We start from the raw sequence: 16808 nt of genomic DNA, 5'->3' as shown, positions 1-16808 counted from the left end.
AGTAAAATTGGTAAAATAGATTTTAATAAAAGAATATACCTTGTTATGTTTTAAACCAGAACTATCTAATCAATAGTGCAGTGATGTAAGTAATCTGTATCTGAGCGGTCCAGTAAGGTAACCACTAACCACACGTGGCTGTTAAACAACTTAAATTGTAACTAGTGCAACTCAGGAACTGAATCTTTTATTTTGCTTCATTTTTAGTTTAAATATAAGTAACCACATGTGGTGAGTGGCTACCATATTGGACAGCACGGGTCTAAATCTGTGAATCAAGATAGTCTTTGTCCTCACACCATTGTGATCATAGATATGCTTAATAAATATCTTTAATTAAAATGCTCCCAAATTAGGATATTTTCCCCTTATTTGGTAAAATTTTCTAATTATAGTTAGGAAATTATGGTTTTAGTTCTACTTGACTGGGTGGAAATTCATTATCAGTCTTTTTCCTCTGTAGGAAGAAGACCGAAAGCTGTTAATTGGATTCTTAGAAGATGTAATGACCTTGCTTTCATTATCTCATGCTCCTCTTGATAGCCTGAAAGCTTCTTTTGTGGAACTGGGGTAAAAATAATAGCTTATAGTTTTTTAAAAGCTATATAAAATTTTAAAATTGGATTTATAGAGTACATACTTTTAGTCTAAAAAGATTGGCATACACACCAAATCTCTTGGTTTTGAGACTTAAGATTTTTTTGTTTGTTTTTGGTTTTTCTTATTTGTACATTCTTAATATTTTGTAATCAATGCATTATAATAAAAGAATGAGGGAAAGGATACAGACATATCTTCTTTGAAGCAGCTGGAGAAATACAGTCAAGTACAGATTTGAAGAAAATTCAGTATCCCAAAACTGGAAAAGGAGCCCCAAGTGAAAGCCAGCTCATTAGGCTCCTTTTTCCATTCCATTTGATTTGCCTAGTCCCTCATAAGCACATCATCTAGCTGCTTAAGTAGTTTTATCTCATTCTTTACTTATGTGTTTATTAATAATACTGTCCCACATTTGGATAGTCTTCACAGCCAACTTACCCTTCCATATAGGTGATTTGAGTTATCCTTATTGATCCTACAAACAACCATATGATGTAAATAGGACAGTATTGTCCCAGATTTTTATAGATGCAGAAATTAAAACCCACAGAGGTTATAACTTACCCATCTGGCTCTTAGTCCAGTGTTTCTTTCTCATAAGTAAAAATTTTATTTTACTTTATTTTTTTATAATTTTAACTTTTATGCTATTAAAGAGTTGAAATATCTGTCATAATTGCAAGTACTTAGAGAAACTAAAAGTATAACTCCTGAATATGCTAAAAGTTTGTAGTTTTATAAGGTGACTTCCTTTTTTAAAGAATCTTAGATGTAACCTATTAAACCATACAAACTAATTCTATATGTTTTGCCAATATTTTTATCATTAATATTCCTCATAAATGTAGTATTTTTCAATACACCAGTAAGGCAAAATAGACTTTAATGAAAGAATATACCTTTTTATGTTTTAAACCAGAACTATGTGGCTCTCACTTTTAGCGTTGATTTTTTTTCTTTCAGTGCAAATCCAGCCTACCATGAGTTATTGTTAACTGTTTTGTGGTATGGTGTTGTCCATACTTCAGCACTTGTGAGATGTACTGCTGCTAGAATGTTTGAGGTATGTAAACAAACGCTTCTATTGGTTCAGATCATAATGATTTTCTTTGGAAGAGGGAGAGGGAATATTTCTTAAAAAGGCAGAGAGGCTTTTCATACTATGGTATGTTGATGTATATTTTATGGCATTGAAGAGTATCTAGTTGTGTACTGTGTGATGGGGCAGAAATTTAGCTTTGGTACATTTCAGATTATTTTCTAGCCTTATTGGTTCCTTGAATGTTATTGTATTATCATTTCCATTTCTCAGAATTTCTTTTAAATCTTATTTTAATTTCCATCCTATGTAAATCTTCCTGGCTATACTTGCTATTTACTGAGGCACACAGCCATTAAAATAAAACAATATAAGATATCTTTAAAGTTGTAAAATATAGTTGGATTCATACTTGCAATTATGGAAATATTTATTTTACTGATTATTCCTACTTCATTATTCCCTCACCTTTCATATCTGGAATAACAACATCTCTATACATTAACTGCCTGTAGACTTATAAGACAGAAGAGACTTCATATAATTTAACTAGATTTTCTTAAATTGCCACCTACCCAAGTTTAGTACGAAAATTGGAATACCTATCTTTTTATCCATCATAGAGGAAATTATGTTAGCCTAGTGTACATATATATATATATGTTTCTAGAACTTGAATTTGAGCACTAAAAGTGGTTTAGAGTGTTATTTACTGTTCTTGAGTCTTCTCTTAGAGCCATACTGGCTGGGTTCAGTGTCTGTCTCTGCCACTTAATGCCAGTTTCAAACTTCTCTGTGCCTTAGTTTTCTCATCTATAATGTAAGTGAAGATGATAATAATAAGTATCCATCTCAAAGGATTTTTATTAATATTAAATGAATTAATACTTCTAAGGTCTTAAAACAGTGTTTGGCACATAATAAGAGCCTAATAAATGTTAACTATCATTATGATTACTGTTTTTTTAATATGCTGTTACTTCACAAAATAATATAATAGTTTAGGAAAAGTATACTTATCCAAACTAAAATTGTCCTTAATACACACATGTGATTCTTAAAATATCTTAAAGCACTTATTTTCATAAGAATTAGACAATTCAATTTTTCCTGAATTTCAGAATTTTTACATGATTTAAGATAAATTGCAATCTAAAGGATAGAGCACTGACAGATTTGAAATATATACCTTCTAAAACTCTTAAATATATAAAATAGATTTGTGGAATCTAAAGAAAATTCCATCCTTATGAGGAGGTTGAAAATCCTCTGAACATGTTATTCCCACAATTATACATATTTGATAAAAAATAACTAATCACATGTTCTTTGTCAAGATAAATTCCAAATTAAAAATTCAGTTAGATGTCTAGCATAAGTGCCTTCTGGGTATAAATAATTTTTGATTATTCAATATGCTGAAAAATAATTATTACCATGAAAGAAAAAGGTTTTTCTTTAGCCTCCTCTACCCCCCAAAAGAAAAAAGTATCCTAACTCACTTAATAGGATTTTATTCTAAGACCATAACAGCTATTTCTTTCTCTTAAACCATTTATTTCTAAAATGTATGTATATACTGGTGAAGCATACAATATAAATGAAAATAAAGAAAATGAAGCGTCCTCCCTTTTTACTTGTTTCTGTGGGGGTTTTTCTGCCTTATTTCTTACATGTGGTTTTTGTCTGGTTTTGGTTTCTATGTCTGCTGTCAGTGCTGGTTGGAAACTATACCTATGCTTAAGCAGTTTTCAGTGTTCTCTCAGTTGATGATGAGTTTCTGAGTCTAATCTGAGAGACTTATTTTAATGATTTTTCAAGTTCATTTATGATAAAAAAATTTTTACTGAGCATGCCAATAAAAGTCATTAGTAGGAAAAATTAAAGTTAATTTTTTGTCAGTGAGGCTTATTTTGAATAATATTGTATTAAAAGAATAATTATTTCATAAGATTTCTTTTGATACTAATACTTTATAATTTACAGTTATGCCTGCTTCCCCCACCCCCAAAATGAGTTAATTCAAAATAAAAACATAAAAAACAGGTCACTTAAAATTTTTAATTTTTTTAGTGTGAGACCAGAAACTACTGAGAAGAAAGCAATAAATGGATATACCAGGAACATAATATGAGATACTTAGTGAAACTGAACACTAAATTTAGCTCTGACTTTTCAGACAGCAGGGCAAAAAGGGGAAATCCAATCAGTCATATTATTCTCATTGTTAAATAAGAGACAATATATTCTTGATGTAACAAATTATTATCGAAATTGATTTATAAAAGAGACTTTGTTATGTGACTTCCAGTGTGACATAATGGATTTCCCAAACGATGCAGAAAAGAACTTCATATAATGATTTCTTACATCAATCATAAGGAGATAAATCAGGTAACATTAAGACCACAACTCAAAGAAGGCATGGGCTTTTAAGACAAATGTGACTGAGTCCATTTTCTAGCTCTACCTCTTTTGGGCTCTAAAACCCTGGGCAAGTTATTTAACTTCTCTCAGGCTCAGTTTCTTCATCTGTTAAAACATTAATAATAATTGTACTTACCTCATCATGTTTAAAAATCAAATGATAAACTGTGTCTAAATGTGTAATAATTAATAGCTCTTAAATTTTGCTTTCTGATTTTCCAGCTTATTAAATTAAACCTAAAAACTCCAGTGCAATGAAAAATTAACTTGCCCCCGGATTATCCCTTTTTTTTTTTTTTTTTTTTAATGCTTTTTGGCTGGCACAAGTTAGACACTTCAAGATAACACTTTACTAATTCGAATCTAAGCTACCTTATTTATAAAATGATACAGAGAAGAAAGTTGTATATAATGTATTTGAACTTCTTCCCCCTATTTCTTTCTACCTGACATCTGTAATGTTTAAGGTAGTAACAGAAGTTCTTTTGTCATTTTATTCCTGCCTAAATTATCCATGGTTCTGTTGAAATAAAAATTATTTCAGAATACTGAAGTAGATTCTAAAGTGTATCAGTTGGGCTTCCCTGGTGGCGCAGTGGTTGAGAGTCTGCCTGCCGATGCAGGGGACCACGGGTTCGTGCCCCGGTCTGGGAAGATCCCACATGCCGCGGAGCGGCTAGGCCCGTGAGCCATAGCCACTGAGCCTGTGCGTCCGGAGCCTGTGCTCCGCAACGGGAGAGGCCACAACAGTGAGAGGCCCGCGTACAGCAAAAAAAAAATAAAATAAAGTGTATCAGTTGTTAAATGGTAACAGATTAGTGTAAAATTAAAAATCTCTGATAAAGGGAGCTCTGCTCTCTGATGTGCTGTGTAGGAGGAATAGTTAACCCAACACAGTGTTGCGTTTTTGTTACTAAAAATTCCACATTCCATCTTCCATCTTCCATGAGGACTAGTTCCATTACAAGGTGAAGAGATTGATTAGCATTTAGGATTAATTTGTGTTTACATTCTGAAATAGAGAACGTAGGATTAGGATGTTACCCTTTTCTGTTGAACTCATAAAATTCCGTGATTTTTATAAAAACAATGCGTACAGCTCAATATTGTCCTCTAGTTCTGCGATTTAGGGTTGGTTGCTAAATGAATTGTTTTTATGATTAGATTATAGAAATAGGTCTAATTGTGCTCATTGTATTTTTTTTATTTGAGCTTTTAGAGAAATGCAAAACAAAGGACTATTTGTAAACATTAACTACTTGGACGAGACAAAAACATTTTTTAGTTAATAATTTCTTTTTTCAAATATATCACAAATCTTACGTCCTTTGAGTAGTCACAATAATTCAGCTTGCATTTCTTGAATACCTAGTCTTTGTCAGACACAATATTTAAGTATATTATGTGTAGTTAGTAGCACAGTGATCCTTTAAGGTAGATGATAGTGTCACCATTTTCAGATGAGAAAACTGAGTTCCAAGGGATTATGTAATATATCTAAGGCCACATGACCAATAAGTGGAGAGCTAGAATCTGAACCCAGGTCTGATTCCCACATGAAATAAGTACTTTCCACTAGGCTACATTATATCTCTGTACCTCAAGGAATAAAGCTACATGATGTAAAAGGTTGGGAATTTTTGTATGTGATTTTTAAATTTACTTGCGTCAGAACAATCAGAAGCAATTTAGTGGTGGCTGCTAGCCATTTGAGTTTGGTTTAAAAACAGTCCGGTTTGTACCTTGTTGGTCATAACAAAATTATATCAGATTTATTTAAAGAATTTAACCATAGAACCCAGTATGTCTTCTTTTTAGTTTCTTTAAAAGAAAAAAAAACAGGTAAAGCTTTCTTTTAAATTGAACATGCATAGACTATTTGACCAAAAGTACAAACTGTCATTGAATTGGTAACAAACTGTTTTCAGGGACTGCTAGGCTGTGTAAGCTTTATTTTTCTCCTAAGCATTCTCTGCCTTTATAAAGCACTCTAGTAGCAATATTTGCTTAGCTTCTAATTTTGGTTTTGCTTTTGTGTTTTCTCTCTTTCTCTTGGTTGTTCCTTTCTTCTTCCTGTGGCATTGTGTTTGCTCTTTCCATGCATCACCTGTGAATACCCCCTGTGCTGACCAATCAGCTGTTGGTGAAGGGGGTGAATGAAACTCTGGTAGCTCAGAGGGTTGTTCCTGCTCTCATAACTCTCTCCAGTGACCCTGAAATGTAAGTGTCGTTCCTACCTTTTACATTCAGCATCCCTTTCAAAATGCGCCTGTCAAGAAATAACCATCAGCTTTTAAATTCACTGAAGACTAGATTTAGCTCTTTAAAATAATAATATTGGATTATGCTTACTTGATTTTAAACTTTATTATACTACTATTCATGTATTTTTTTTAAGTCAACCTTCACAGTAAGCCTAATGACAAGGCCATATATTGAAAAGAATATATTAGTAGCATTTATTAGTCCTCAATAAACGTTTCCAAAACTTAAAACATGCTGATGGACTATTTCTTCCAAGCCAAGAAGGGATGCTCTCTAATCTCACTAACATGTTGTTACCAGTAAGTATAGTGGCATGAACCAGAGGCTTAACATTTTAATGTCTCGTGTGGGTGACTAAACCAAGAAAGGCCAATGAGTCTGCCTGCCCATCCTCAGTCACAGCTAACCCAGTTCTCATTCCAGTTTACCAAACCATTTTTTATTGCATGTTGACTGGTTTACAGCTGACTCTTCGAGGCATGAGTGAAGCGTTAGTTGACAAGCGGGTTGCTCCGGCCCTTGTTACCTTGTCCAGTGATCCTGAATTGTGAGTTTCACAGACTGCGACCTTAAGTTATCCTGTCTGTCTTTTTGAGCATTCTTCTTGGTCTCCTTTTTTTTAAATTTAATTTGTCATTGCTAGAGACTAATACAGTATATTTACCTTGTACTTACTTTGATATATATTTTAATAATAATCAGTTTTTCATCTCAAAGAAAGTTTCAGTTTCTTTCTTTTTTAATTTTAACAGCTCTGTCAGGATTGCCACAATTCCAGCCTTTGGCACTATTATGGAAACAGTTATTCAAAGAGAGGTAGGAAATGACTGGAATTTATTTAATCTATGTACTGTTGAGGTAACGATAACACATTACTATACGTGTACCCGGTAGCATCATACCCTTCATGTTATTTCTTAGTTACTTATGGGCCAGAAGAGGATCTCAGTATTTGAAAATATGATAGCCTACCAAAAGTATATTTTCATATGCGAAAGCAATCTCTAGTCTTTCTTCTCAACTAGAAAATTAAGTATAAGCCAACTCTCAGATGTTCTATTTTAAGTCTATCTGGATATTGCAGTTTTGAATAATCCTTCAAAGCAGATTTAGCTCCAAAGGCTTCTATTATCCAGTAGACTTCTGGATAGTCTACATAAATTCCCAATTGCCAGTTTGTACAGATTTGAAGACAGGTTTTCTCAGTTTCACGAACGGAGGCTAGAGGGTACCTATGTTCCTGTAACTGTCATTGATAATCAAGCTGCAAGTCATGTCGTAGACTGGTATCACCTTTTTGTAGCACACATCACTGTGACAGCCCTCTGTCACGCCTACTTCAGGAGATTACCAAAGTCTTCCTCCCTAAATATGTATTTTGATTCAGAAACTTGTGATTTAATTTTCAGTTTGTTAGGTTCTATCTGCAACATTAAAACACTTCTCAAAATTAGTTATCAGAATTTTATTCTTTATTATCAAATTGGACATGTCCTCACACAATGAAAAACCCTATACATTAGAAAGTAAATTATTTGTGGGCATATCACTTAGCCACTTAAATGGAAAACAAGGTTTTCCATCTCATAGACATTTTACCAAAAAAAAAATTTTATATATATATATATATATATTAAACTGTTCTGTAAAATTTTTTTGTCATATAGATTTTTCTTATAACAAAAATTAAACAACCGTGTTAGTTGTGGGAAAAAACGTTTTCCATTTTTTCACTTACATATTTCACCGGTGGAGCAAAATAAAAAAACACATTGTTCTGCAAAGCTTGCAGTCTTGGCAGAATTTCAACATGTTCTTAAATCCCAAAATAAAAATGTCTTTTAGGGAAATATGAGTAAGATGTAAGTCATTAATGACTCATTGCTTTCAGAAGGTGAATAAGTGGGTAACTTATACTCTGATTTGTTTTAAGAATTATAGTTTAGATACAAAATCATCAAAACTCTATCTTTATCCCTAAATATTGTGGGGTCTTTTCTACAGTTTGTCAGGGAATATTTGTGTTTTTAAAAAACAAAAAATGAATTAACAAGCATAAACAAAAATTTAAGATCTTTTCTGAGCCAAAAGACTAAATAAGTACTTATTTAATTCCAAATTTCTACTATTATGTTGATATAAGTCATTTGAATCCAGTGATGCAAGCCATGTTTAGTGTGTATCCTTCTCTCAATTTGACTATACAATATTCAATTTTAAGTTGCTGGAAAGAGTGAAAATGCAGTTGGCTTCTTTCCTGGAAGATCCTCAATATCAAGACCAGTATTCTTTGCATACAGAAATCATAAAAACATTTGGTAGAGTTGGGCCTAATGCAGAACCAAGGTTCCGAGATGAGTGTAAGTTGCATTTTTTTTTACCATTTTTCCTGAATTGTAATGTAAGAGTGAGACCATAAGCCTCACTGAGGATTTGTCATGTGTTACATGACACCTTTCTACACCTTATCTTTCATATACTGAAAGCTGAAAGTGAAACAAGTTTGTTATTGTGGATTGATCGGTATTGCTATTAACTGCTATTAAATGGCTTCTTATACTATATAGTGATTGCTGTAGACGTATGAAAAGTAACTCATAAATAATTTCAAGTTATTTTTAAAATAATTCTTCCTAACTGTTAATTTCAAAATACTGTGCTCATTATATTTAGAGCTTATTATTTAATTCTTATTTCTAAGGAAATTTTTATGTGTTTCTAGACATGTTCTTATGAAAGATACATTTCTTCCACTTAGCATGCCATCCCACTATTTTGTTTTAAATCATGGCTTGTTGATCTGCTAAATAACCTGCATGATGATCTGCTAAAGCATTTTCTCCGGTTTCTATAGTATCACTTTTTACTTTATGACAACAATTTCTTTGGGTGTCATCAAAGCATCCAGTAATTATTACTCCAAAACCATGACAGTTATCACTGTTATACCTTAGTCCTTTTATTTTTAGCAATTTGACATGCTCTTGGAAAGTCCGCAAGTTTGGCTTCTTATATCAGTTTGGTTTCCATACAAAATTGGATTCTCCCATAGACTAGTTATTGCATATCTAACCTGGTATTTTTAAGATAAACAACAAAAATATTGTCAGGATTTGGACTGCAGTGTCCAAAAGGTCTGTTGAGGGCATGAACACATATTGAACTACAGAAACAACCACAAGGTTATTTTTCAATGGGTAATAGTGTTGGTAGCATGAGGAGAAAATAACAGTATTTCACAATCAGTTAACAGAAAAAGGTTTAGTATTTTAGTTAGCATTAGGGATAGTTCCTCATCATAGTAACGTCAGATTTACAGGTGACCATCTACAGGTGCTTTGACTAACTTTTTTGAGGCTGTCTGTAATTGCTCTGAAGCGAGGAGAATAAGTCTTGGCTGTTGGATCAAGGAATAGGCTGAATAGGCAATGGGTCTTTGGTGGGTGCCGTGTTGTTGAGTTAATAACTATCTAGAATATGATCTAACCTTTTTGTGTACACTCAAAAGAAAGATTTATGTATCACATAGAGAAGAGAAATATTCTTTTCATAATGGTCCCAAAATAGCAATTAAAGATTGGCTTGAGAAAAAATTGAAAATAGCAGTTTCCACTGCTTGAATAGGTGTAGTAAACCATTATTCCTGAAGACTTCTACAACTTACCGTATACCCACAAGTTTGTCTTATACAATCTTCCTTCACATTCTGACACAACGAGACTTTTTTTTTTTTAAGACAAAAAAATTTTTTTTCTTCTGTATTTACTACTCAGTCAGTTGGCTTCTCTTTTGCTTTAAAACTTTACCCTGTGGAATTTAGTGTCCTATATTAATAAGATTAATGGCAGATGAAGTAGAACCCACATTGACAAGGATGCTATATTGTTATCCATCTGTATTTATAGACAGTTCCTGTTAGGAGTTTAGAGAAAGAACAAAGAATTGCTGGGTGGTAATGTCTTCCTTGGAGTGGCATTTTTGGATATTTTCCCCTCGATTTCCTAGAGAATAGAAGACATTGGTTCTTCCAGTGGCCCTTTTTCTCTCCCAACTCTTAGTTATTATAGGACCTTTTGGTCCTGATTTTATCTCAGGGGCCATTTGTTTTATTCAGAACATGATACAGTTTTGTTTGTTTGTTTTCTACTTTTTTAACTTTATAAGTCTCTCTGAAAATGTTCAGTCATACCTTGGAGATTTTCTAACATGGCAGTTTTACATTTCAGATCAGTTTTTTTCAAAGTTCCTTATTTTAGATCTAAGCCCATTTACAAAAAGAGAGGACAAGATTCCCTTCACTTTTGCTATTGGATCTACCCCAGAATATTTTTTAAAAGTTTACAAAAATCTATTTTTATAAAGTTTCCTATTGATTTATCTTTATTTTGTTTGCACTTTTGAATCTTTGTCCAATCTGCCCTTAAGTGAAAGGCTTCAGAAGTGGCCTTATGTTGTGTATTTCCTGTTTTCCTTGCCCACGGAAGGTCAGTTGTAGAATTACTCACATCTAGGTTATTAAATCTTTTAACCATTTATCTCCATCTGAGGGGTTAACAATTAAATGAATTAATTGGTACAGATGTGGTAGCCCAGGACAATACATATATAATGAAATGTTGAATTCTTTAGTAAACTTCTATCTTCTGAGATTTAGGAATATCCTTAATTGTAGCCTTTAACTGTCTGTAGACTAGAGTTTAAAGTAACTTGTATAGGTTTGTTTTCTAGTTAAGCAGTTTTACAGGGATCTTGTATAGTGTGGTTGTTGAGTTTCTGAGAAAAACACTGAGGAAAGGATTGCTTGTGTAGGAAATCAGGGAATGAGCGCAATGAATAGAGGCCACGTGTTTATAGATAAAGTAGTGCAAGGAAGGTCAGTTTCAAAATGTTTGGGCAGAAATGAAATAGAAAATCTTTGAGAGACTGTCTCAGAGCCACCATTTTGTTGAGGCCTCAGCATGCCAGTTAATGAATCGGAGTTTCAGTGAATTCATTGGGAATTCAATGAATATTTGGAGTTTTTTGTCTTCTTATTTTTTCTAGAGCACCTCCGAATTATGTTGTTATTAATTTGGATAAGTCAAAAAGTCCCCTAAAAATGGCCATTGTTGTCCTAAGTTTGTGTGGGGTTTTTTACCGTTTACTAAGGTGCATAAAAGTTGTAATTATAGTAGTGGTTTATTGAGGAAGCAGGAGATTTTTCTAGAAGGAGATTGTGGCTTTAACATATAACAAGCTCAAGGTAGACATGAATGAAGTCACTACAGTTGGTCAGAAGTATGTGCTTATGAACCATGTTTTGGGTCCCCCAACCAAGCAGGGACTAGAATGGGACCATGTGATCAACAATTTGATAATCACTTACCCTGGAGCCATTTCTGCAAGGGACACTGGTTTTAGTGGGAAATGGTATTTAAAGAACACAATCTTAGGCAGTAGGAGTGCTCAGTGCTACTGAAATGGTTACTGTTTCTTGGACCACCACTTTAATTTTAGCAATGTGTTGTCTGTATTTTTGACATTTTACACTATTCATTGAGATATAAGATATTGAGCCCATTAGGTGACTTGAAAACTCAACCACCAGTGCTATTTGACACTGGTCTTTGCTAAGAACTTGAGGAACTAAAGCTAATAATAGTTTCATGAAGTAGTGAAATAATTTGATATTGAAAATGAATCAGTATACTGTATTTATCTTTTTAATAGCAACAGTAATACAAGATTTATATAAACTTATTTATAAAGCTGATAATAACACAAGAGATAGGTTGTTTACATTTGTTTATTTGGCTTTCATTTTTCGAATTGGGAAACTGAATTGCAGTGAAGCCAAATGACCTGTATACATCCTCATAATTAGGTTATAATGGCATGCTATAATCTATTTCTCCCAAATTCTAGATCACTATTTATTCTGAAAAACATGCTTTCTTCCCTAGTACGAAAAAGCAAGTATGGGATGTGGGTAATCTTTTGAAATCATCCAGAATTAAAATAAAATTTTATAAAATAAAATGAAAAATTATTTTTTTAATGTATAAGCATGTTTTAGATTAAAATTAATAATTTCTTTTTCTTTTTTCAGTTGTTATACCACATTTGCATAAGTTAGCCTTGGTGAACAACTTACAAATCGTGGATTCTAAAAGACTGGATATTGCTACCCATCTTTTTGAAGCCTACAGTGCACTTTCCTGTTGTTGTATCCTTGCTTTATTAATGTATATCTATATTTAATAATCAGTCTTACAGTGAACCTCAGTTGTTAACGATTGAGAAGTAGAATTTTTTTCTTCAACTTAACTAAGAAGTAGTTAAGTAGAAGATTAAAAATTTGAGTTGACTTGCCCCATAAGATGGCTCCTTATTCTAGCCATCTCATAATTTTAAAAGATAACTTTAAGTCTTCTGTGTTTATATGTTCCATAGTTTTGAAAACATTGACTAAAATTGTATGTATGTTAATCAGCTATATAACTAAGCAAGCAATGAGTTATAACTGAGGCTTCTGTTAATCAAAAGGAATCCTTGTATGTGTCCTGGCATTCATTTTTAATGAATGTTTAACCGTCTTTATGATCCTGTGAATATCTCTTGGAGAGATATCACTCATTAAAAAAAATACAGGGACACCATGGTTAATCATTTGCAGTGATGGTAGAACTGGAGGAAAGCTCAGAGATCTCTAACCCATGTCAACCACTACATTTTATAAATGACTAAACTAAAACTTAAAGGCATTAGTGACTTCTGTTTTTTATAATTAAAAGCAAAACTGTGACTAGAACGGTGAACTTTAGCTATCCTGTTAAATGTTCTCTTTAATATCCTTGGCCTAGTAAAATAAAAGTAAGAAGGAAGTAAAGATAAATATGGGCAGAATAAACTCTAGCTTTTAGGCTCTCCCATTAAAAGCCAGAATATTTCAAGAAAGGAGGAAATAAGAGATTGAAAACTGAGTGAACGGCTGAACACTTGAATATAACCGTAAAAATATGTGCTAGACAACATAATCAGAGAATTATGATTTTGACAGAAAAAAAAATGATGGTAGAGAAAGAAATGCAGAGCTGTCTGTTAAGGAGCTACTTGTCCTTTTAGAAATGTTAAAACTTGAAGTTCGATGTGTGGTTGAGAGCATTTCATTTTGGGACTCTGCTACAAATTGCCTATTCATGTGGCTGATATAAGCCACTTTCTTATACTATAGATCATAAAGTGGGCAGAGATACCATATTTTGATAATTTTGCCTCAACTAACCATATACCTTCTATAAGCTTAATTCCACTAAAAGCAGAACTTACTATCATTCCTGATTTATCTTGTTGGCATTTTCAACTTAGAGAAGATAGAGGAAGCAAAAAGAGGAAGTGATAATTCTGAATTAGCAAGAAAGGACTCTTTAGTAATGGAGAAGTGACAGGCCCTTACAAGAAAGTAATAATGGCATGTCAGAGTTTGGCATGTCAAAGAAAGAAAACATTGATACGCTTATACCTATTCCCTAAACTTTGCGAAAGTAAATGTTTACAAACTTAAGTGAAGAGTTGTGTGGAATCTTATATAGCAGAGTTTCTAAAGAAATATGCCTCAAGGAAAATGAGAAAGTCAAAAGATTAAAAATTTTAGCTCTGTTAACCTAATTTTCAAATGGACTAAGCAGTGGTTTCTGAAGAGCATAGAAGTCTGTGTAGAAGGAATATTATTGTGTATTTAGGTATGTACAGAATATTACTAGAGAAAATACAGCAAAAAGTCTTTATAACAGCACAGTAAGGGGAAGAACCATCTTAACAATAGACCCTGTTCAAGTACTAAAAGTGTTAGTTCTCCGTGAGTCAGAACTTGTACTTGTGTCAACAGGGTGGTTATGGCCACTAATAAAATCACATTGTCCATATCTGTTCTGCTGTTCTATTGAATTACGAGCTGATAGAACACAAGAGTATTCCTTTCAGCACGACATTGTATTTCAATAGGGACATAGGAAATCTATATAATTTAACATTTGGCATGGTATTAAGTCAAGAAATCATGTTTAAGAAAAATTTGAAGGAATTTAGAAATGTTTAACCTGGAAAAGAAATGGTTTAGGGATGAAAAGATAATTTGAGAATTATTTTAAAGGTTGTTGTATAGAAAAAAGGTTAGGCACGCTTGTGTAACTAAAGTGCAGAGCAAACACTAACAAGCAGAGGTCATGGAGAGGCCTATTGTGTTTATAAGAAAAACTTTCAAATTGAGCTCTCTAAAAATGCAGTGATCTGTCCTACAAAACTGAATGTCCTGTCATTGTTAGCAGTCAGAGGCTTTATGACCACCATTCACAGATGAGGTAGAGGTGATTCCTAACATCAGATAGGACTAAATGATCTCTAAGTTTCCATCCCCTAAGAAAGATTGTGGGGTTCCATGGGGGAAAAGGACCAAACAGTGGGTAGAGAGAGAGGAGAAGGAAAGTGTCTTCCCTCTTACCACCAAGTAAGGCCATTTTCAGTTTCTCAATCCATGCCCAGATTTCTCTAGATCAGAGACCTTTCTCTAATCCAAAGGTCACTCACAGATATATCTAGGTGATACTTTTCCTATACCCAGAAAATAAAACTACATAGCCATTAGGTTGTAGAACTTTGTATATCTATAGGGATTTGGTTCAACCAAATGATGTCTATATTTTTATAACTGCCTATTTATAAGTCATTCAATTATAGGAGTTTTATTTACAACTAGTGTTTATTTATAACTATATTTTTAAGGCAGTAGTTATATGGATTTTTTTTTACTTAATATAATTTATTATTTTTTTCAGAAAGACTAACTCATCTTTATAAAGGAACTCATTTACTGGCATTTTTCACTTTAATATGGTATAATATTAAATAAGAAATATTTTTAGACGGCTCACAACTGTAATAGGTGAGAATGTGTCAGAAGCGATGTGAATAAACAAGGTGAATTCTTTGAGAAATGCATCTGCTTTCCTGACTCCTTTCAATGTCATATAATCAACTACAACTCATATGGCTAGGAAATATAAGTAGTACTAAAACTTATTACAGCAAAAGCTCTCTTGCCCAATTCAGTGAGGACCAGTGTGGGTCAGTTTAATAGAATGGTTAGAGTAACAAATCAGGAAAATGGTATATACCTAAGAGAACTTCTTTTAACTTAAACACATAAATGTCATTTCTTTTACCAAGCTTTTGATGTAGGACTGAGGCATTTCTTTTGTGTGTCTGCTGATTAGAATTAAACATCAGCTTTCTTAGGTGAACCACATTCATAATATAATTGTCTATGAATTTTAGCTTAAGTTTCTTTAAAGAGAATCCAGAAACATTTCTGATACTGGGTACTGAATTTTTCTAGATTTTTATATTTTTCTTTATATTTAAATATGTATATATTTATAGTTGTCATATATATAATTAAGCAGCAATTTTTTTAACATCTTTATTGGAGTATAATTGCTTTACAGTGTTGTGTTAGTTTCTGCTGTTCAACAAAGTGAATCAGCTATATGTATCCAAGCAACAGTGTTTTAAGCAACTGGCCTTTATCAATTTTTTCTGAAACTTTCAACTTAGTTGTCATGGAAACATTAATTTTTTTACTTTTCATACTCATTTAAACATCCAATTAAATTTCATGATTTAATTTTCACCCTTATTATTTCATACGTTTACATACCATGTAATTAAATTATGTGCTGTTACAATAATCAATGCCACTGACATAAGGAGATTTGTGGGAATAAACACAGTTGCCTCTTGACAAGTAACTAACTCAACAAATACAGATCGTGCTTGACAGAAGCCTGTTTGCTCTAAGTGATCAGCATGCCATAGGCAGCATTTAAGAGATCTGCTTCTTCTATATTCTTCTGTTGTTCTGTTGGACATACCAGTTTGTTTTTTTTTAATCTCCTTAACTACCTCATCTCAAGTCATTTCAGAGGATTTAATGGTTAATCACTTCTTACCTGGTCTCAGATGTTTACGAATTGACATGGAACATCTTTCTCCAGAGCATGAGGTAAGCCACTATCATGATTAAGCCACTGTGATTATCAGTGCCATGTTCATGTGTTTTAATATCTCCTATATAGACTTTGATTCCTCTCCATATGAGGTGTGATTATGATATGCTGTGCCTAATTTTTTAAAGTCTAGTTCAGCATCATTTTATGGATTTATTTACTAGCTATGAGATCTTAAGACACTCCTTCAACATCTTTGAGCTTCTGTTTAATTCTCTAAAGTAGGAATAACGTACTGTCCTTCACTGAATATAGTTAGAATTTAGTAAGAGAGTGTATGTGAAATGCTTTTTATCTATAAAATGCTGTACAGTATTATCTCTGACCATTAACTTTCTTAGAAGCAAAGTTTCTATTTTCTCTCTCCATTTCCTCATAACTCTTTTCATTCTATTTGTCTTCCTGTATTCTCCAAAACCCTGTTTGTCATTTAT

General features: G+C 32.8%; 1 protein-coding gene across 9 annotated transcripts in view; it reads left to right on the top strand.

Annotated features, from left to right (window-relative positions):
* Positions 1-16808, top strand: part of RELCH (RAB11 binding and LisH domain, coiled-coil and HEAT repeat containing) — a 120002-nt gene that overhangs the window by 88830 nt on the left and 14364 nt on the right. For 5 of the 9 annotated variants that reach the window (XM_029222998.1, XM_029223014.1, XM_029223053.1 and 2 more), the window contains 7 exons: positions 464-570; positions 1564-1663; positions 6204-6286; positions 7084-7147; positions 8553-8691; positions 12420-12536; positions 16282-16370. In XM_029222998.1, coding sequence (XP_029078831.1) covers positions 464-570; positions 1564-1663; positions 6204-6286; positions 7084-7147; positions 8553-8691; positions 12420-12536; positions 16282-16370 — 699 coding nt within the window. Of the gene's footprint in view, positions 1-463; positions 571-1563; positions 1664-6203; positions 6920-7083; positions 7148-8552; positions 8692-12419; positions 12537-16281; positions 16371-16808 lie in introns of those variants that run through there. The other 4 variants (XR_003793580.1, XM_029223009.1, XR_003793579.1 and 1 more) reach the window with 4 other exon arrangements.

The sequence above is a fragment of the Monodon monoceros genome, unplaced genomic scaffold (assembly GCF_005190385.1).
Source record: "Monodon monoceros isolate NGI ecotype Baffin Bay Population unplaced genomic scaffold, NGI_Narwhal_1 Super_Scaffold_1, whole genome shotgun sequence".
NCBI lineage: Eukaryota > Metazoa > Chordata > Mammalia > Artiodactyla > Monodontidae > Monodon > Monodon monoceros.
The sequence above is the reverse complement of the archived record's forward strand: the minus strand, read 5'-3'. Positions and strand labels throughout refer to the sequence as shown.